Source organism: Labrus mixtus, chromosome 3 (assembly GCF_963584025.1).
Source record: "Labrus mixtus chromosome 3, fLabMix1.1, whole genome shotgun sequence".
Lineage (NCBI taxonomy): Eukaryota > Metazoa > Chordata > Actinopteri > Labriformes > Labridae > Labrus > Labrus mixtus.
The window spans coordinates 14,590,153-14,612,489 of NC_083614.1; the positions used below are offsets into that span (position 1 = coordinate 14,590,153).

Consider the following 22,337-nt stretch of genomic DNA (forward strand, 5'->3'; position numbering starts at 1 on the left):
TGAAAGAAAACCTTTTTGTCTGAGCATATGGAACATGCATACAGTGTCTATTGACTCAGGAGGGGGGCTGGAATGGGGAGGTGGGATTGGGAGCCACAGACGAGGCTTTGTAGCTCAGCTGCTGCGCTCTACTTGTCTGTTGCTGAAGACTTTAAAAGGCAAATGTACCGCAGGCGCTCCCCCGGGTATAGTATCAAGCATTGTAGCTGTTGCTGTGTTCCTCTTCCCGCCCTCCTCCTCCTCTTCTCCCAAGCTATTCTCCCCTCCCCTCGCTTACATGCATAAATAGATCAAGGAATACATAAATCAAAATAAAGATGACAGCAGGAGCGATTTAGAGACGGAAGAATCGGCAATAAAACTCCATCAAAGTGTCGTTTGAGAGCAGCAGTGCAGGCCCAGGGGCTGCTGAGCACCAATCAGAGGAGGCACAAAGCCAATCCCAGGTAGGCTGGCAGCAGGGAGGACGGTCGTCATGACAACCCACAACACTACCTACGCATGTACATGGGGATAGTAGGAAGGGTTTTTGTGTAGGAGGGAAGGGGAGCATTTTGTGTGGAGGCTGCTCATACACAAATAGGATTGGAGACAGAATAAAACATCACATTACCCCAACAAAGAAGCATCCCCCATTCCCTGTGACTGCTGGGCAGGTTTGATATCTGTTGCATGCCAAGGCATAAGCTTCCGTGATCACTCTGTACCTTGGACTGTCTGTGTCTTTACAGATTCGACATTTACCACATATCTACCTTTACACATTCTTTCTAACCTTAGGGCCTCATCCAATCACCTCTTGCCAGCCTTTTTTCATCAAAACTAGTGGCTACTTCTGTTCACCATTTCTTCCCCGCATTATTGCAAGATGATAAATATACTGTATATGTATATGTGTATATATATATATATATATACACACACACACGGATGTTGGTAGTCGTCATTTAAAAAAATAGTTAGCCACAACGCCAAAATATTCCAAAACAAGTATTCTTCTCACAAGTGTTCTCATGTAAAGCTCAAAATCCCTCTGCTTGTTTACTTTTTTTAAATTATTCTATAGGGATGAAGCATTGGGAGAAAACATGCACATTACTACAAAGTGATCTCCTTGTTGTCAGCTGCAAAAAATAAACAGAATAATCGTAAAGGATAGCCTTCAGAGTCCACGATTAAGTATTCCGTATGTTTAACAACACTTGATTCATTCCTCCATTGACAAGTCATGTCTGGCAATCAAGTCAGAAAAGGCATTACACATTAAAAACAATGATGTCACCACTTTTAAAAACATATTTTATCTATAACTGCTCCAGATTAGATATAGCATGCTTTGAGATTGTTACATATTTTTACTTTGTACCGTGTCCTAACAGCATGCAATGCAAGCGCTCACCAGCGACAAAATGAGCTTGATTCAACTGTTTCCTATTTGAATTGTTTTTACCCTGACGCTCCGTTTCTATTTTCATTCCTGTCGCTTGTGTAGACATGGGCGAGGAAGGAGGGGGCTCTACAAGGCACAGGCTGTGTCTAACGGGAACACATTTTTCACTCAACAAAGCTTATTAGTATGTTTTACAAAGTGAAGATAGTGATGCATTAATAACATCCACATCCATGATTGAAATGTTTTGCTTTGACTGTTACGTGATAGCTTACGCTCGTGTGCTCTTGGGCATTGTGTTCGTGTATTGCAAGTAAGATTATCTCATGATATGGGAGTTTTCTTTAAACAGGATTTGTCCATTCCTTAAAAATATAAACACACCTTATTCTTATCTTGGTAACGTTGCAAAAATCAGGCACATCCTGTCTTTAAAAGATGCTGAGACCCCTCAAATATCAAATAACATGAAAAATGTTTGTTTCTTGTTATGTCTATCAATAACAAACTAACAGTACAGAAACCCAGTCTAACACTGCTGCTGTGATAATAATAAAGAAGAAGCCCAATACTGTGTATGAGTAAGCTCACATTATTGGCCCTGTATTACACAGAGTTCAGTCTGCCAGTTAAGACTAACACCAACGAAGATTCAGCCAGCACACGCTGTAATCGAGCTGTCACTCTAGCAGACAGCAGAAAAGAACATCCCAGCATAAATATACACACACCATCAAACAGGTTTCAGACTTATCCTTAATCTGAAACTATCCACAGTGTGCCTGTGCATATCTTTATTTGATCTGAGTCTTATCCAGTCCTCGCATCGGATGATGCCTCCTGAGACGACACGATGTAACTGACTGCTTCAGTCAAACGCACCGAAGGGGAATCTCTTACCCCACAACCCACCCACTGTCTTTTCCATTTGATGATCTGGTTGACATGTCCTCCTTTGTCCTGTCGCCTCGCGTGACATCAACACTGACATGATTGCAACTAATAGCTGTCGCACGGACTGGGTCAAAAGAAAAGCTCCATCACTATATTTAGACTTTTTCTGCACTGCCTCTTCTGATTTAGAAAGCAGACAATTTGGCTCATATCTGGAGTTTAGGATGACTTTGACCTCCTTCAGTCAATTGACACCTCGTCAAAAAACTGCCACTAATAAAAGGTGAGCTTGATGGCAGCAGCAGTGATGATGATGATGATGATGGAGGTTGTGATGACGATGATAAAGAAGATAATGGTAGCAGAAGTGATGACAATGGAGATGATGTTGATGATGAAGGTGGAGGCAGTGGTAAGGGCTGAAGTGGGGGTGAAAGTGATGACAGTGCCTTTGGTGAAAGTGGAGGTAATGATGATGAAGGGGGTAGAAGTCACATGGTGTCAGCACTTTAGAAGGAGGATTGTCAAGCTGACTAACAAGGTCTGACTCAGTGCTCCTCTTCTTTCTCTCTCTCGCTCTCTTTCTCTCTCTCTCCTCAGTTTGAAGCTTGAGTGTGACAAGTTGGCCAGTGAGAAGTCGGAGATGCAGCGCCATTATATCATGGTGAGTGAAATTATCTGATGTAATATTTGTTTCTTTTTGTAAATCATCTTTTTGTTTTTGAGAAATGAAAGAATGCAAATGTTCAAAATCATGCATGAAAAGTATGAACTGCTGTTGTTCTTTACCCTCTGTGCCCACTCAACCACCCCCGTCTCATTGAAGTGCAGATAGTCCCTAAAGTCTCATACTCATTTTAAAATGTTCTCTTAATTATGTTGTTCTGGTTTATCTTATTTTCAGAGGTTTGAAATCTGTTTGTTATACGAACATTTTACACAACAAGAAAAAAACACTGAACCCTCTATCTGTTCAGTAGTTATACTTGTTATAAAACAACACCAAAGGTTTAAAAAATTAGGTTGAAAATCTGGATCAAAACTGGCTATGGATGACTCAATAGAGAATGAAGCATTGTTTTTAGGCTTATGCGTCAGTCAGCTTTGTAACAAACCTTTCATTCATGTTTTTAGATGCAAATTCAAACACAAATAATAACCCGCCTCGTCAGTGTCTGGATGATTTAGAAAACTAAAAATATGTCCAAGATTATTATGAACCTTATTTCCATCTGAAGTATTTTAGGGACGAATAGTCACACATTAAGACCCCCTTTCTCTGTCTGTCTGTCACAAATGATTAGAAATGTGAAATAATGGATATTAAAAATGTGAGAATTCAACCAATTTAATATGCATCTATACCCTCCCTCTTATACCTAGACCGTCAAAATGAAATAATTGAAAATAGGCCTTGTTTATTCACTTCTTTTGTGTTTCTGTAGGAGTGATATATGTCACTCCTCTCTGCATAAACCCTTTATTTCCTCTACCTCCTTACATGTTCACATTCATACGCACACATGCGCATGCCCATTGCCCACACTTTGTGCATGCCCGCTCTCTGCTCCACCTCAGGGCTAATCTCATTGTTGCTGGCCGTGGCTGTGTAGCCGTCTGATGTTTTGCCTCTAATTGATCCTCTGACTGGCTTTAATCTCATTTAATCTGTGCCGCCGCACTGCTCTTTCCACCATCAGTCAGCAGGCACACACACACACACACACACACACACACACACACACTTCCTCTCTATTTATTTCAGGACAGCAAGAGTGCTGACAATTATACACACACACACACATACACACACACAATCACTCAGACATTGGCTGAAAGCAGCTGTAGTGTACACACACATAAACACACATTTTGACAAAGAAGCAGAACCTGCAAATGTATTATGAAAAAAAAAAGAGCCAAATGTTTAAAATGTAGAAAGGCCTATTACAGTGTTTTTACAATATCTAGCTTCTGAAATGTTTTACTTATTGCTTTTGTATATTGTATTTACTTCTGTGACATCTACATCAAAATATCCAGATTAAGTTTTATAAGGCATTTACAAACTTTCCCAGTTACTAAAGTTTATAGGAGATTTTGAACGTCAGGAAGGAAGTGTGTGTGAGCTTACCGGCTGATTTTGTAATAATACCACATGATATATATCACTACACCAGTCTGCACCAACCCCGTTACCATAATTAGTTTGCCCTCCAAAAAGGACATGTTTCTTCTTCTCCAACACAGTAACCTGGACGGCAGTTATTTTTCCGTTACTATTCTGCATAATAAAACAAATAGTGTGGAAGCAGAGCAAGAATTGCCCTATATATAAAGGTGTACCAGAACAGGCCATCCACTCAGTGCAACTCACAATGGTGAGTCAGAGCTTTGTTATGAACCTTAAGGATGCATGGTAGGCTGTATCAACCATATGGAGACTCTGAGCAGAGGTGTGCATGTACAAAAGATCACCATAGAACAAAACAGGTGAAACATTTTTAGACTATGGTGATATTTTGTACATGATGCACGTCATAAGTGTAAATTTCCCTGCCTACTTTTTGTTCTCTGTTAATGCCATGTAGGTTTACTCTTTGTTATCAAGACAAAATAACGGCAGCTGCTCTGGTATTCAAACCTGATGCCCGTTTGCCAGTTTGAAAACATGCTGGCTGTGAACTGAATTGTAAAAAGTAGATCCAAAATTTGGACAACACTTCAAAACATACACCAGAACACTGCTTAGTAAAAAAAAAAAAAAAGAAAAGAAATGATAGTAAATTCCTAAAGAAATGAAAGATAAGTTGCATGTTGTTTGCTCTCTAAAGAAACAACTACCTGCAGCACGGTTGCCATTTCAACATCTCTGTGGTCACCTGTAAGGTTGAGAAGATCACTGAGGCATTGGAGGCAACACAAGTGAAGGGCACATGAATAAATCTGAAACATAATTGATAATAATGCAATGTACTCAGGATTTTATTCAAAGTTAATTGTCTCTGTTCTAATTGCAGATGTGATTTCAAACCGGGTATATTTACTTCATTTTTAATTAAACTGTGACTCCTCTTACAGCATCAAATCTCTATATTTTCCTCTGGACTTGAAATGAATTTTTCACAATTTAATCCTTCAAATTGAGTGCGAATGTTGAGATAAAACTGAACTATAATTGCAATATTGCTTATGGCTCCTTCTATACTTGCTCACTCTTACACAAACACAACCAGATACAAATGCACACCAAGCGTCTACGCACACAGGCTTTCAATCGCACTTCCACTCAATCAGTGGCAGGCCCAGCCTTGTACACCCCCACCCCCACCGACAACCCTCCACCCATACACACAAACGCACACAAACTCACACTCCTCTAATAGCATATCAGGTTGCCCCACTCCCCTGGCCAGCGGCAGCACCTCCATTTCCCCAGCGCTGTAATTACTTTAGGGAGCTTGCACAGCTACAGAAGAGGCATGCGTGTGTTTGCATGTGCACATGCATTCACTAACATGGCAGTGTTAGCACGTGATCAACGGAAAACAACAATGTTTGTGTGTGAGTGCAACAAAGCAAGAGACAGAAGTGTGTGCGTGTGTTTGTGTGTAGGAGTGTGCAAAATTCTGTGTGAGGGATCTGTGTGTTGTTTGTTTTCCAGTGACAGAGCCAGTCCCCCTGCAGACAGAGTGGGTGATTAACAGGGTTGACGCCTGGAGGGTGGCCCTCTCATTAACACTGAACACACACTCAAACACACAAACACACACACACTCACACAAAACAGAGACTCTTTCTCTACCATCTCTCCTTTTCTCTCTCAGTTCCTTTTCCTCCTTGTAAATGTTTGCCTTTACTTTTTTGTGTATGTGTGCATGCAGGTACGTTTGTCTGTGTGTCTTGTGCTGGGATTACATTCATTGGTAGATTAAAATCTGGAATCTCAGCAGTCTCTATGATATTGAAAATGAGTCATGCAGGGTTGAAGGTCTGGGTGTTGCAAGATAATGTATTTCATTTTCAACCTTTTATTACCTAGAATGTTAGCTTCAATCGTTCACATTGTTGTATTTCTAGTCTGCCATAAGCACTTATCACTTCTTTAGATCCAGTGGAGAGAACAATTTTTTTTCATCTGAGATCTCATAATGTTTATTAAAATGGCTGATGAATACACTCAATTTGATTGTATTAATTAACAGCACTGAGCAATAATTAAATCTGACTTATCCAAATGTGTAGCACATACTCAGTCAGGGGTGTAAAATGAAGTGTACGCACAAAGCCGATGACTGTTTTTCTTCTCTTTCTTTTCAGTACTATGAGATGTCCTACGGGCTCAATATTGAAATGCACAAACAGGTGAGTCCACCTTTATTTCAGACCAAAAAGAGTCTTGTTATCCGAAAGAACAATAATATATTAATAATATAGATATATGTATTGTTCAGTCAACCCTCACAACAGTTCTCACAGCTGGTGAGAATAATGACCTTTGCTGGCTCCTGTTGTCGTTGTGTTTAACATGGTTGGTTTGTAATCGTTGTTTTAGACTATAAAGTGTATAATTCTCTTTCACAGTATTCCCAAGACTAACGTCTACATGTCTATTGTATGAAGCATGTTCATTATTCAGCACAGATTTTGCTGTTGGTAGGGAGAGGCCAAAGATAATTAATAGTTTTTCACAAAATAGTTTGGAAATTCTGCTCAAAGCTTCGTCATTGCTTGATTCTCCCACAAACCTGACCTTATGGTGTTGGTTTTATTGGACATCCAATAAAGACAACAGCAAGATTCAAGAACTTGGGCTTCAGCTATTTCCAATAGATTATGTTGCAATCACCACCAGAGCACTACACAAAGTTTGTTAAATTCAAGTAATAGTAGAAAACTGAAATCAGTTGTATTTTGATGGTTGGAAGAAGGCTTAGAGTCTACATATATTTCATCACTCACCACATTTGATTTTGTTTGTGCCCCAGCTGTCAGTCAACTATAATCATCTATGCACAAAGAATAGACTTTCTTGCTGAACCTTGAGCAGTAAAAGTCACTCCTCACGCTTTCTTACTCTGTAGATGTAGACACAGCTGTGCATGCCCAAGCCCATTCCACCACTGTACACCTGCAGCTCACTGATTGGCAGGTGTGAATTGCAGAGATAATCTCCAATCACTTTGGGACTGTTGAGAGACATTTGAAAGATGCGACCTGAGGCTGTGTTTATTTAAACCCAGAGAGCTTTGGTTTTTTTTTTCCAGCTGTTGTAATTGCAGTTTGAGCTCTTTCTGTGTACTGTACACAGAGTCCCATTTCCAAGCATGTACCGTCAAAGTATGGCAATTTAACTGTCAGGTTTTATTTTACTACTTCATCTAGCCTTGATCCTCGATGATGTCATATAGTTACATGATTCATATTAGTGCATGTATTTTCCCTAATCAGAGGGGCTGACACTGCTTACATTGCTCAGAATATCTCTGGAACCAAACAACAGATTTTTGCCAGGACAATTGCTATCGAAGGCTACCTTTTTGCGGCTCTGAGGAGGGTTTCCATGTAATCAAAGCCCTTCCAGAAGGTTTTTAATCCAGCCCTGAAGTGCAAGGGTTTATTCTGGTCCTTTATAAAATACATTCACAATGATAAATCTGTGATCATGTGATTACTTGTTTTCATGATGAAAACGTATCTTTGTTAGCGTACCTCAATTTACACTCTCAGGAGGAAATGACGGTAACTTCCGGTCAGTCCAATCTGATGCTCTCTTCTTCTCTTGTTTCTCGGGGGTGAGCAGCTGCCGAGGAGCAGCCAACAACAAGAGACAAGATAGTTATCTGCCAGCCTCAAAAAGAAATAAGTAATTGCCACGGCTGAAATAAAGACAAACGGTTACACAGAGCCTTCAACTACATATGAGCAAGAGCTTTACACGCAGAGAGCATAACATGACAGGGGCCTAGCGCGCATGTGGAGTTTGTTTGCATGTTGTATTTCCTTTTTTTTCTTCTGATAGAGAAGATTTGAAATAATTAAAAGAGGAAAGGCACGGTTATTGTTGATTTGTGTGTGATGTGAGTAAACTGTGTAATTCAGTTTCTGTTTTTTATTCTGTCTTTATGGTCATATAATTATTCATACATTTATCTGACATCATTGCCTTAAAAAAGATGGCAAGATTGTGCTTGAAAGGCTTGAGGTTATATATAAATTATTAGACAAAAAATGCCTTGGATCTATAAGGTTTCAAACTGAGCGTACATACGCAGACTGTATGTGGTGGAATGGATCCTTCTAGCAGCTACACCTTCAGGAAGTTTGAAATGTGACTTGACAGGTAAAACAAGGCGGTGGGCTTATGTTTTAAAACGTCTTGGGCTGGTTCCATACAACACAAATACAACTTGTACAAAGCAGATATATATTTGGCATATTCGTGGTAAACAGAAAAATCTATCATTTTCTTGAGTTTTTAAAGTCGATCAAGCAAACATTTAAACAAGCATTAGGATAGTTTGACATTTAAAGTCACAGGTAAATCACAAAACTGCAACACTTAATACCTCATGTAGAGTTCATTAACATGTTTTTATTTTAAATTTTCATTTATCACCTGTTGCTGGAAGTTATTTAAAACAAGTGAATTAAAAGAAAGAGGGGTTTTTTGTTAGACGAGGACAAACTTCTGGAGAGCTTTAATGATTAAAGTTCAATTGAAAACTATACAACTGTACAAGAATAACAGACTGCATTTGTCCTGTGAAGCTTCCTCTATATTCTTGTATTTCAATATTTAGATATTACGTAGTAGTGCGATTTAGAGCATTTATGTGGCAGCAAATGCAAACGCCTGTTCTGAAAGTTCTGCAAAAAGCCAGGAAATCATACCTGCAACATCCCACATTTCAAACCAGTGCAGACTGTGCAGTCAGAATCAGAAGGCCATTTTGAAAAAGAAAAGAAAAGGAAGCCATTTTTCAGGAAGGGAGGGGGGGGGAGAGCAATACCCATACCTCAGTTTGTGTGGCTGAAGCTGGGGGGATAATTTATGCTCAGCCTTTTTGAGGGAGAGAGCGATGGGTCTCGAAAGGACCAGCCCTTATCTGTGACCTCGTCTGGCACAGCCAGTCCACGCACACACCAACACACACGTGTACCATTATGATTGACGGCGCACACTGACAGTCATATTGGGAGAAGCGAGCATGCTTTGACAAATGGACACACAGACACACACACACAGATGTAGCAGCTTCTATGATTTAAAGACCTTCTCATTTATGCGCCCACACAAACTCTGAGGTAGTACGCACGTTAGAGAAACACACACACACACACACACACACACACACACACACACACACACACACAAACACACACACACACACACACACACACAATGTCCCAGGGAAGCAATGACACACACAGATGCTGAGCCGTATGTGTGCTGCTCATCTCCCCCCCATTTCCTTTATCTGACAGGGATGAAATTCACAGTCACGATTGCAGTCGTGTGCTTGAGTGGGTGTGTGTTTTGTGTGTCCAGAAGTCTGTCTGTGTTTGTGTTATAGATGCTCATTTACTTTCTACTGGCAGTCTGCAATTTGTCTGTTTTTATATGTATGTGGATTTAGATTACCTGCCTGAACATTTGTGTGTAAATGTAGCCGTGTATCAGCAAATATGGTGGTGTGTGTGTGCTTGTGTTTTTGTGTGTCTTAGCACATGTTCATAAGCATCTGTGTGTGTCCTGTGTGTGCGCTCTCTCTTTGTGCACATCAAGAGTGGGTGCAGAGAGTCGCTAGTTCTATTAGAGAGTTGAAATTGAAGGGGATGTGTGGAAACCAGTGTCGAGGAGCATTCATGTCTAGGCCCATTGTGCACCGCCAGTCGCTCCTCCTCCTCTTCCTCTTCCTCCCTCTCCACCTATGTCTCTATTTCCCTCTCTCCCTCTCTTTCTCTTTCTCACACTCTCCCACATTCAATTGCTCCCTCTTGATCACTCTGTTCTACTCAATTCACAAATGCGTCTCTGTTCTCTGTCTGTTCCATCGCTTGTCTCTCCTCTTTCTTCCTGTGTTTTATCTGTTTTGTCTTTTTGTGAGGAGAAGCAAGGTTGAGCTCTGGGTTATGCTGAGAATATGTTGAAAGAAGCTTTATTATAGCTGGGTCCTCCTTTTCTTTCTATTGTTGTCTATTGTCTCGTCTATATTTACTGTTGAATGAATGTTCTGCCTGACTGTATACAGTCTTTTATGTATCTGGCTTTTTCTCTTGTTAAGTGTAGGAGCTCCTCTTTTGTGTCTGAATTGTTTTCATTGTCCTGTCTAGTATTTTTCATCATTCACGATCAATGTAAAAGCCAGTATACAATAATGCATTTCTCCTATTAAACTGCAACTGTTGAGGGTTTGCTGCTCTTCTTTGTCTAATGTGATAGTAAAGTGTCATCTGTGGGTTAGAAAACAAACCAGAGCCAAGCAGCAGATTTTTAGACTTCTCTCCAAGTGAAGCTCATCAAATGTTTTTATGTTAAATCTCAATTTGCATTTCCCCCACATGTTTCCATGACAGTTTTCACATAAATGAGTTTTTGAACCACTGTAACTGTATTTCTGGTGTCTAGTTAAGCCATGAGGGTTTGGTCCTTTGTGTGTATGACACCTAGATAAAACACAATCAAGTATAACATTTATTTTTTGAGCATTGATTATTTATTAAGTACTCATTGACAGTTGTGTTTGAACCTGAGAAAACAATTTTTACTATTTGATACAAAAGAATTGTAACAAAGAGCGACTGTGACATGTTTCAAATTCACTTTCTTTAGCCATTTTCACATATTCACTCCTGAAAATATCTAGATCATTTCAGGAGGACTGCTCCTTAAATTCCCCTGACCTGGCTGTTCACATTTGCACCTCACAGTTGGCGCAACAGAGTCGGCTTTTTGATGCTGTAATTGGAATATCTGCCTTTATATCAATGCTCTGCGTACTTCAACAGAATCAAAATATCAACAAAAGAGCGTAGGAAAAACAAACTGGAGAACAGAAAAAATAATTATGCTGTTAAATTATGCACAGAGATCATGGGTGTCGTGTGCATACAGTCAATGCACCGTGCTCTGGTCACAGAATATAAACCTCACCACCCTCTCCCACTCACTTGAGGTTAATTCTCCGGATTATATTCCTGCTGTATTCTCATATCAGCTCACTCTTACTTCATGCAGAAAAATACTAGGGGGCTGGCAGGAGAAACTCGCTGGGTAAAGTCCCAAGTGAAAAATGTGGCTATTTACATTCACACATGCAACTCCTCGTGTAAATATCAGAAGTTTTTCAGGAGTTTTCTGCAAGCGTGAAAGCCTTATATGAAAGTTTAGGGAAGGGTATTATGTTTTGTTTTCAGTCCTTCTTTAGTTTAAATAACAAAACACTGCACAAGTATCATGTCCTGTTGTGTGTCTGACAGGAAGCAGTAACATAAGACTGTTACTACGGGACAAAAGCAGGACACTCTGAGGAAGTCTGTGAAATGTTACATTTGTTAAGGCTGCCTTCCATGCTTCTTTCAAACAAGTTTTAAATCAACTTGAACACATTTGTCTCTGAGCTCGCTTCCCCGTTTGATTATTTAGATCAAGCTTATTTAATTTGGCAAAAAGCCAAAGACATCTCCAACAGCAACTAATTCAGTCCTTTGCAGATCATTAATGTATTCATCCAGTCTGATGCAAACTTTGTATTATGTAAGTTTTATTTGCACACTTAGTGTTCTTTATTATTAAATCATTTTTCCAGTAGCACGTGAGAAGCTAGAAAGACAGAGTAAAATGTAAAGGCAGGACAAAAAGGGAGACACATAGAGAAGGATAATGGAGAGCAGATGACAGATGCTAGGTTAGAAAAAGAAGACAGCATAAAGGGCACTGAAAAGAGGAAGAGCCGTAGTTAGCATGGAGCAAGTCCCACAGGGGACATTTTAGAGAGACATTTTAGAGATGTCAGGGAGTGTGTGTGTGTGTGTGTAATGATGAGCAGATAGGAGGGAAGCGCTTGATGGGGAGCTGTGCTCTGCATGCCTAATGACTGTTAGAGGGCCCCTCGCTCCTCAACGTGCCACGAATTACGCTCTAACACAATTACTGCTGCTTTGCATATCTCAGACGGATTGGATGATTACCAACCAAATGTGATAATAGACCTGAATGTGAGAAAGATAGGGAATGTGCATGATGAGGAAGAGGAAAAGGTGCCCGTGAGTGTGTTCTTGCTTGTGTAGGTGATAGTTGCCCATGTGTTTGCTTGTGTATATATATATATATGTACATTGTGCGTGTCAAGCTGTTTTGACGCCCTAAGTTGAAGCAACTTGATAAATAAGGGATAAAAAGGGAGTCTGATATGTGTGACATGTGAGTGGTTGAGACAAGTCTATGTGTGACTCTTTATGAAGGACACATTAGATGTTTCTCATACAAATGAATGTGTTCTTGAATTTACACTTTCATTATAGGAATTATAGGAATATGTCTTGTGATATACTACATTTTCTCCCAGTCAACAATTTCTCGACCAACAGCAAAAAAAACAACATTTTTTCCACATATAGATTTTTATGTAAGAAAGCTGTGATGTTGTGCTCTCAACCTGACTGACACAGTCTGCATGAGATGGGGTGGTTCCAACTCAATTTCCATTTGACTCACAAAACAGCACAAATGTCAGTCATGTTGTGTATCAATATCTCTTTGTGACTCCTAGTGTAAATTTAGCATCATAGACAGTTCAGAGGTATAAACATATTTTGCAACTTGATTTGTCTTGCTGTTATGAGGTTAGCGCCATGCTGGCACAACAGTTTGTGATAACTGCTAAAATAATAGTGCCTAGCGGTTAGCTGGCGCCCCATTTAAGAGGCTATAGATCTCCTAGCGGATGACCCAGGTTCAAGTCCAGCCTGTGGCTCCTTTCCTGCGTGTCATTCCCCACTCTATCCACTGTTTCCTACTCTATCCATTGTCCTATCAAATAAAGGCCCTGCTGCTGAAATAGTCACTTGAACCCAGATTGTAAATTCATCCACGTCTGACAATAGTCCCACCAATGAGTGTTGGATGCAGAGCAGAATTGAGCCTTTACTCTTGCATACACCCCAATCAGATCTAAACTGGTCAAGGCTTTCTGCACATGCTCCACAGTTTACCTGGAAGTTAAACGGCAAGAACATGTAGCATAACGGAAGTTGTGTTGTCGTCTGCCTTAGGATATCACCATAAGGTAGAGGGATAGCGTGTACCAAAAGTAAAGTGTAGACTATGTAAAGAATGTACAGTGCTGCAAAATGTTTTCACGGCTCGACATTCAACCAGTTTGCCGCTTGCTAACATGTAAGCAAGGTCAACCGGAAGAAGGTCCAATAGTGACTACCTAAAGGTGCCATATCAACACCTTACGTAGCGGATTCGTACATACTACCACAATAAATCCATTATCCCCTGGTGCTTGTATACTGGGACAAGGACAGTAGTCCAATTAAACGGCCTAATGGAGCTATAACCGTAGCTCAACTTAACTGTTGATGTAAACGTACTGACTAACATTGGATTTGCTCTTTCCAGGCATTTGTAACAGAAGTTTATATTTACACCAGTATTCAATCTTTAAATGTATTAATTAAAGCTGTCCTTCCACAGGCTGAGATAGTGAAGAGACTGAACGGGATCTGCGCACAAGTCCTCCCCTACCTGTCTCAGGAGGTAAGCTCACACAAAGACACACACACACACACACACACACACACACACACACACACAGACGTCACTAACCCTTTGACCCTCAGACCTATTTCTTACATCCTGGAATGAGATCACCCTTCCATTCCCGGCTCATTACCTTTCCACCTCCATGACCCCTCGCTCAGCATCCCTCCTCCACTTCACTCCTTCTCCACCTCTGTCCTCCCAACGTTCATCATCACTCGCTTCCCGTGTTCCTTACCACCTCACTTTCGCTGTACTTCCCCCTCACTCTCCTCCCCCATTCAATCTGTCCCTCCAGGTTTCCCTCCTTCAGACCCTTTTGAACTCCTCCTCAAATCCCCTCCTTCCCTTTATCACTCCCTCCTCAACCTCCTCCATCCTTCTGCTCTCTTCCTTTGTACATGTTTGTGTGCGTGTGTGTGTGTGTGTGTGTGTGTGTGTGTGTGTCAGCGTAATAAATGGTTGTGTGATTCAGATAAGCCATGATCTTATCTGCCCACCAGGATGTCGACCTCCACCTATTACAGCACACCAGCCAACCATCCATTCACCGGTGTCACACAAAGGTTTTCTGAATGTGTGTGTGGTGTGTGTGTGTGTGTGTGTGTGGGGGGGGGGGGTGTCTATATATATGACTGGAAGAATAAATGAATGGCTGGAGGGAGGGCTGCATCACCAGTGAAGGTTGTCGGATCTCTGTTGGGACTATCGATATTGATCTAACCTCTCCACCTCTCTCCCCCCAAACTCTCCTCCCCTTGTTTCTGTCTTGCTTTTATTGTCCATCTCACTCCCCCCCCCCCCCCCCGTCTTCACTCCCCCCCACTCCTGACCTCCCCCCCATCCCCCGTCTCAAGCACCAGCAGCAGGTCCTGGCAGCCATAGAGAGGGCCAAGCAGGTCACACCCCCAGAGATGAACTCCATCATAAGGGTATGATGGTCTTGTGATGGCCAAAAAGTGCAATTATTAATAATCATGATGAATTTGTTCTCTGTTTTTTTTAGGGGGTGGGGGGGGGTTATTTCATCTTTTTAAGACTGTGCTTGGAAATTAATTGGACAAATAAGGAAGTAAAGTCATTTTTGAAAGAATAATGTCCATTTAGTCAATCCTTCTCATTAATCATGTACTTTAAAATATGAACAGAACGAAGATGAGAATGCAATCCATTACAACAGTGCTGAAATAAAATGAATATTTGAATAATTATTTTTTAATTTATTTTTGACTCCCATCTTAAGGATAAATAAGATGATAGTCTATGCTCCACTTAGCTCAGTTTTGATAATAAGAAATGAATGATTAGCTCGCTTGAATAGCTTCATATTAAATCTGGATATTAAAAATGTAACTTAAATATTGGATCAGAAGTAATTCTCGCCAACAAGCCACAATCCTTTAGCTTTGTGGCTTAAATGTTAGAAGGATACACTTTATCATTGGAAGCTTTGCAATAAGATAGCTTAGCTCCTCCATCATTTCAACAGAGGTTTAGTATTAGCCTGACGAGCCCCTCCATCATTTTCCTATGGGTCTTGTGTTAGCTAGCTTAGCCACTCCATCACTGTGATGCATGATTCAAAGAGGTGCTTTGCCTTTGTCTATGTGTCTGCTGCTTTCGATACTGAGGATACTGGGCTGCTCATGGTCTGCTTATAGAATTGGACCTTTTCTATTTAGTACAGAGAACATGTTCATTCATCGTTAAACCTTTAGCATTCTACTTTGTTATATCACACTTAACTAATCTAACATACCTACAAGAAACAAGCAGCCTATGCAAACCTGGTCTGTTTGTGTCATTAGATTGCCTTAAAATCAACCCTCTGACATTCCTTCATTTTTTGTTTTTGTATAGATTTAGCACAACGAAAATGAAAAGCCTTGGCAGGCACAATATGTCTTCCTTACATTTTAATGACGTGAAGGTGTTTGGTTTTGTATTTTTATGTTTGACTGAGCCCCAAGCCTGTCCTCAGTGAGACACTTTCTCGTCTCTTCTGTATTCTCCTCTCTTACTTGCTTTCCTGAGATTGTATACATTGAAAATTGCATCTGGAATAAATAAGTTGTGTGCTGCGGAGTTTTCACTTCTTACAGAGCATGTATTTTATCTGTGATGCATACATTTCATCAATCCCTTTTGTGCTAGAGCTATTAGTGCTGTACCTCAGGGTCTTATATTAAACATCATTTGTGATCTATAATGGCTTTGTGCATTGCAGATTCCGTATTTCCCTCTGTGTTTTGCAGTGATTTGTGTGCTGTTTCCACCCTGCTGTGTCTAAGTTGTATGTGGTTGTCTTCCATGCAGCAGCAGCTTCAGGCTCACCAGCTGTCCCAGCTCCAGGGCCTGGCCCTGCCCATGACCCCTCTGCCTCTGGGCCTGAGCCAGCCGGCCCTTCCTGCCGTCACCACCTCCTCCGGTCTCTTCTCCCTCTCCTCCCTGCTGGCCTCCCAAGCCCAGCTGGCCAAGGAGGAAAAGGCATCACGCGACGGAGTAGACAGCCACCGGGAGGAGGACGGAGACAAGTCCGATTAGATGGTGTACCCCTTCAGCTCTGCTTTTATCCAGAGACCTGAATCCCAAGATCTGATTCTCCTTTTGGCCTAGAGCCTCTCCCCTGGTCTTCTTCTTCTGACTGAAGCTAACTTGAGCTTCATTCTTGTCACCAATACTCCAGCTACAGACCCCAAACCAACTCCTGTTATTGGGAGAGCTTTGACACCATCTCCTCATATCAGACTAGTCCTGATCTCTTCATATCTACTTTACCTGCTTTGTGTCTTTTACCCAGCAGGGTGACTGCCTCTTACGCTTCCCGATTCTTTTCTTCATGCACTGTCTCTTTTTTATATGATTAGGCTTCAGTTTTTTGCATGTTCTTTTGGGTTTTTTTTTTTTTTTTTTTTTTAAATCAGGAGTACTTTCTATTTTTGTACTTCCTGCCCCCCCCCCCCCCCCCCCCCCCCCCCCCGTTGCTTTCCCCTCAGCTCTTAGACCTGTTTTGTTTCTTACATTTCTTGTTCAATAAGCTTCTCTTCTACCTTATGTCCCCCACCTCTTCACCCCCTCTCATCCAGGACTCATATGTGACACACCACACTATAGGTGTTGTAACAGGCTAAATGTTAAACTAGAGAATATTTTGGTGAGGTGTAGAAGTTTTCAGGCACAAAACAAGAGTCCTACAAACTTCATTATCCTGCAGGGCCCAGTAATGCTGATATTTTTGCAATCCAGATTACATGCATTCATTTGAAGATATAATTTGGCTTTGAGTTAAAACAGTGGTTTGAAATGGATCAAAGAAAAGTGAAATTGATGCCCTCATGTCCTGTGTAAAGATAAAAAAAAAAAACATCGTTGAAGCTTCACACACACACACACACACACACATCCTAACCAAAAACTGGTGCGTTTAGAGCAGAGACATTGTTATAAGAAGACCTCTCCAGTTGACAAACTAGAGACGTTGTGTATAATCCTACATTCATATGTGGAAAGAAAAAGCACCTTCTTAGAGCAAGCTTCATGCTGTGTCAGACTAGATATTATACCCACCTTAGTCGGTAATCCTGATCCTCACCTGATCCTCTGAAGTATGTGTGATTAAATCCAGCCCAGAACCTTCACTGACAGACAACATTTTCATCAGCAGCTAAATGAGCAGAGCTGATACTTGACTCCTGCTTCCTCCCACCACTTTTTTTTTTTGTCTTTGTATGTGCACTGATATGAGAGCAGGCACAGAGGGGAGAGAGTGTGCATGTTGTGTGTTGACAGCAGAGGGCAGTGTGTGTCCTCGTTCGATTCAGGCCTGAGCAGTGCGGGGACACGCACAGAGTACAGGCTGTGTCACAAAGGAAAAGACGCATTCATTCACTGTGTGTGTACAAACTTCATATACAAAGACTAGTCCAGCCAGACATTATCCTCTGCATGCAGTCAGACTGTGTCATGATCCAGTTCTTGGTCTATTTAAGGAAGCACTGAAGAGAAACACAACTGGACCCATGCTTTCAATCCCTCTGTACGTTCAGATTTAAATACTATACATATGAAGGCCCGTCACATCCCACTACTTATTATAGATGGTTTCCCACCTACAGACAACACAGAGTAGGAAATCTCGAAATCAAAGCAGCGTCCATCTCACAAATGAAGCACAAACCGGAGCTACTCCCATGAGTAAAAGCTCCCCTCAGGCTCACATGCCCTGCACACTTACTCTGGTGTTTTCAGTTTGTCTGATTGGGCCTCTTGTCAGGTGAAACTATAATGGAAATAATCTAGCGTCAACAAACTCGAGAATTTTGTTCCCTCATTAGTTCAAACATGTACTGTATAATAGCAGCATCCGCACACTGAATCCAGCAGCGGATTATGGTTGCCGGCTAATGCCCCTTTTAATTACTTGGGGTTTTAATTACTTAATGAATAACTGTGGCTGGCGTGAGGCATCCATGTTCATTTGGCTTTCAGGCAATCCCATATATCAAAGCTTCCCCAGTTTCCCTGTATGGGAAAGCTCTGATTTCCCAGTACTAATTACTGCTAGAAGTGTGAGGAAGATGTTAGGAAAGCAAGGATTAGAGTCACCCCCAGAGTCCTAAGAAGAGGTTAGATCAGTCCAACATTAGTGAAAACACGTGTGTGGACTCGGGAGCTCTAGCAAGTGTAGTAGCAGCTTTAATGGCCCCTTTAAATGTCCTTTTCTACACATTCAGTCAACATTTTTAGGTTGTTTTCTCATCAATTCATACCTACAAATGTCACCGTAGTGGTGATTTAAATGTCTTAAATGACTGCCACTGTCCATCTACACATAACATTTGATGTTTCGGTCAGTCTGAGTGTTAGTTTAAAGAGCACTACCATGGTGTGTGTGTAAACATCTGAACAATAATTTCATTTGTGTACTTTCAGTAACTAAAACACACTATTCTGCTTATCACTTAAGGTAGCAGCACATGGATCTTCCCGTCTAGCCACAGACTGTATGTAACCAGCTACATACTGTTCTTGTTTTAGTGATAAGAAGACAGTATAGAGACACACACACACACACACACACACACACACACACACACACCAGTGCATGTCTGCAGGGGAACGCAGGCTGATTTCTATTTTGGTGGAGACATTTTGAAAAATATGTTAAGTCTAAACTTTCTGTGATCAATGCACTTGTCTAATGTTTTTTTTTTTCTTCCTCTACTTTGTTTTGAAGTATTAATCGATATGAGCTAGAATGAGAATTACAAAGCTGTCGTTATAAACATACAAATTAAATTCTATGTATTTGTTAGTAGTTGGAGGTGCTCGCCTCCACATACAGTTATACATAGAAAGCTTTATGTGTATATAGCTGCATCTTCTCTTGTCTGTTCTGGATGATTCTTGTGATTTGTGTTACAAAATTGTGACACCAGGGGAGAAACTGCAGTACATTGATCCTTTAAACTTTTACCTCTCCTCTGACTCCCATTCGCCAATCCCAGTTCCTCCCATCCTACATCCTGCCTGTCCAACTCTTTGCCCCAATAGCGTGAAGCATTGTAAGCGTTTTGAGCTTTGTAAAGGTCTTTTTTTAAATACTTATTTTGTGCATAATGTAAAACCTCCAAGTGTGTACTTTGGAAAAAAAAATGTTTTGTGTCTGAAACCATAGCTTCATTGAAACAAAAAAAAAGAAAGTATTGAAAAAAAAAAACATTTACTATAAATAATATGAAATGTTCTGCAGTAAGGAAGGACTTCTGGTGCCTTACAAATAAAGTCAATCAAATCATAAGAAACCTTGCAGCTCTTCTATGACTCTTTGAAAGTTTCTGTGTGAAAACCTTACTGCTTGTTAGTTAATACAGATTGTCCACTGGTTTTGATGGATTAACTGTGTCAGTGTACCTAATCACCTTTGTTTCTTTAAGTGATGTTTCCCTGTAAGTAAGAGACACCTGTCCACGTTTAGGTCACAGCCGGTATGTTGAAGTGTTTACTACTGATTGTTTACGCAGAATCGCCAGATAAAGGATTAATACTGCTGTCGCTGCAGGAAAGAATAAACCACTCTGACATTTTCTTCCAAAGCAGGACAAATATTATTTTGTTAGATTACCTTTTAGGCAGGCATTGTTTCCAGTTCATATCTTGAAGGCTTTAAAGTCAACTTATCACTTCACTCACTCATGTTCGTTTGCAGCAGACTTTTGTCTACCTGTGAGTCTGGTTGTGCTTGAGGTCTCTGCCTGTAAAAAAGAAGTCTTGTATATCAATTTTGCCAAGTGCTTTTTCATTGGTGGATGAAAGGCAGGTTTGGTCATTTGGTTGGAAAACAAGCATGATTTTGAAAGTCGCATTCCGTCAGTGCTCCGTCCACACCCACCCACCCCCTCCCCTCTGTGCTCCCTCAAAAGCCACTCCCCTCACTTACATGCACAAACCAACGACAAAGTCACAGTATAAACTCCACCATCACTTTGAGTGTGGGCTAGTGCACGCAAGGGGTAGAGAACGAGCAAGGAGACAGGGAGGCGTGATTGGTTCATCAGATTGGGATCTCGTGGCAGACATTGGTCAAAGTTATTACAGGCTTAAAACTGCTACAGATGACAGATTTTCTTCATTCCTTATTAATTATTAATGTCTGTCAGGACCTAAAGACAATTTCAATCAAAATCTTAAAAAGTGTATCTGGAGGAAATGACCAACCCTGCCTTTAAAGTTGGGTTCTTGAAAAGAAAGAGAACAGTCTATACAGTCTATACCTGCTCTTTATGCAAAGAGTCATTTGATTAATATGGTTGTGATTTGGCGCTATATGGTTAAATTCATTGATTTATGTTGACTTTAAATAATTAAGCTAATTTAAAATTGTGTTAGAAAAATTGTTAATCATTATGTTAATTTAACAGGAATAAACAATCAGTACACTAAAAATCCTACTTTACAACATGGTAAGCTGACTGAAGAGTTCAGTGTCAGGTCTGGATTGATTAACTCTCAATGGTTTTCCTTAAACTTCACAGCGTTAAAATGCATAAGCATAATGTTTTGAGGTTTTTGCCAGGCTGAAATTAACCCTGAGAGCAAAGATGTCTCATATTTATTACATATATACATATATATTATGACCATCTTGGATTCAGAGTTCACACCACTCCACCTTTCGGCCACCTGAAGGGTTCCTGTAGTTCACAGCAGATCCAGCAGGAGGAAGTGTTGATTTACGTTTACCAGTGGTGGTGAAGCCAGCAGGTAATTTACACTGAGGCATTCTCACCCAGGTGTGTGTGTGTGTGTGTGTGTGTGTGTGTGTGTGTGTGTGTGTGTGTGTGTGTGTGTGTGTGTGTGTGTGTGTGTGTGTGTGTGTGTGTGTGTGTGTGTGTGTGTGTGTGTGTGTGTGTGTGTGTGTGTGTGTGTGTGTGTGTGTGTGTGTGTGTGTGTGTGTGTGTGTGTGTGTGTGTGTGTGTGTGTGTGTGTGTGTGTGTGTGTGTGTGTGTGTGTGTGTGTGTGTGTGTGTGTGTGTGTGTGTGTGTGTGTGTGTGTGTGTGTGTGTGTGTGTGTGTGTGTGTGTGTGTGTGTGTGTGTGTGTGTGTGTGTGTGTGTGTGTGTGTGTGTGTGTGTGTGTGTGTGTGTGTGTGTGTGTCACATTTGACATGGAGCCTCTTGTGTCGTAAGACGGCGTTGATGAATGTTTATCTATTCAGCTCTGCATGCGGGATTTATGTGACATCTCTGAGACAGGATCATGGCCTTTATGGCACCTGCACATAATCCTCATTTAGATGCTCTGTCTGTTAGATTCACAGGTTGTTGCTGTCACACACATACACGCTCATAGCATTCAGATAAATGCACATGCAACGGATGTTTGTCTTCTCTGTGTTTCTCCGTGAATGACAGCACAGCCTCATTTTTCTTCAAAACTTCCTCCTCTGTCTCCTTTGCACATTCTTCTTCCCCCTTCCTTCCTCTCCCCTGTGTTCATGCAGACAGAGCAGTGAGTATACCTGACTCTGTGTGTGTATTTCTGTGTTTGTGTTTAGAGATAAAAAAAAAAAAAAGGGAAAGGCCTTTTGAAACCTCAGAGTTCCTGTGGTTTCAGCCCTCCTTCCTCTCTTTCTCTCTTCCTCTCTCTTCCTCTTTCCCCACAGACGGCTCTGGATCTGACACTTGAATAAATATTAAAGTGCCCTCGTTTTCCCCCCACTCTTTCTGTCTGAGGATTCACACACTCCTCGCAAGCAGAGGCAGCAGAGGGGAGGATATTTT

General features: G+C 41.0%; 1 protein-coding gene across 3 annotated transcripts in view; it reads left to right on the plus strand.

Annotated features, from left to right (window-relative positions):
* Positions 1-19,861, plus strand: part of tle5 (TLE family member 5, transcriptional modulator) — a 40,233-nt gene extending 20,372 nt beyond the window's left edge. Inside the window, exons 3-7 of one of the 3 annotated variants that reach the window (XM_061033147.1) lie at positions 2,885-2,948; positions 6,605-6,649; positions 13,992-14,054; positions 14,915-14,989; positions 16,377-19,861. In XM_061033147.1, the coding sequence (XP_060889130.1) occupies positions 2,885-2,948; positions 6,605-6,649; positions 13,992-14,054; positions 14,915-14,989; positions 16,377-16,601 (472 nt within the window). In that variant the 3' untranslated portion in view covers positions 16,602-19,861. Of the gene's footprint in view, positions 1-2,884; positions 2,949-6,604; positions 6,650-13,991; positions 14,055-14,914; positions 14,990-16,373 lie in introns of all 3 variants that reach the window. The other 2 variants (XM_061033146.1, XM_061033148.1) reach the window with 2 other exon arrangements.
* The last annotated feature ends 2,476 nt before the right edge of the window (positions 19,862-22,337 follow it).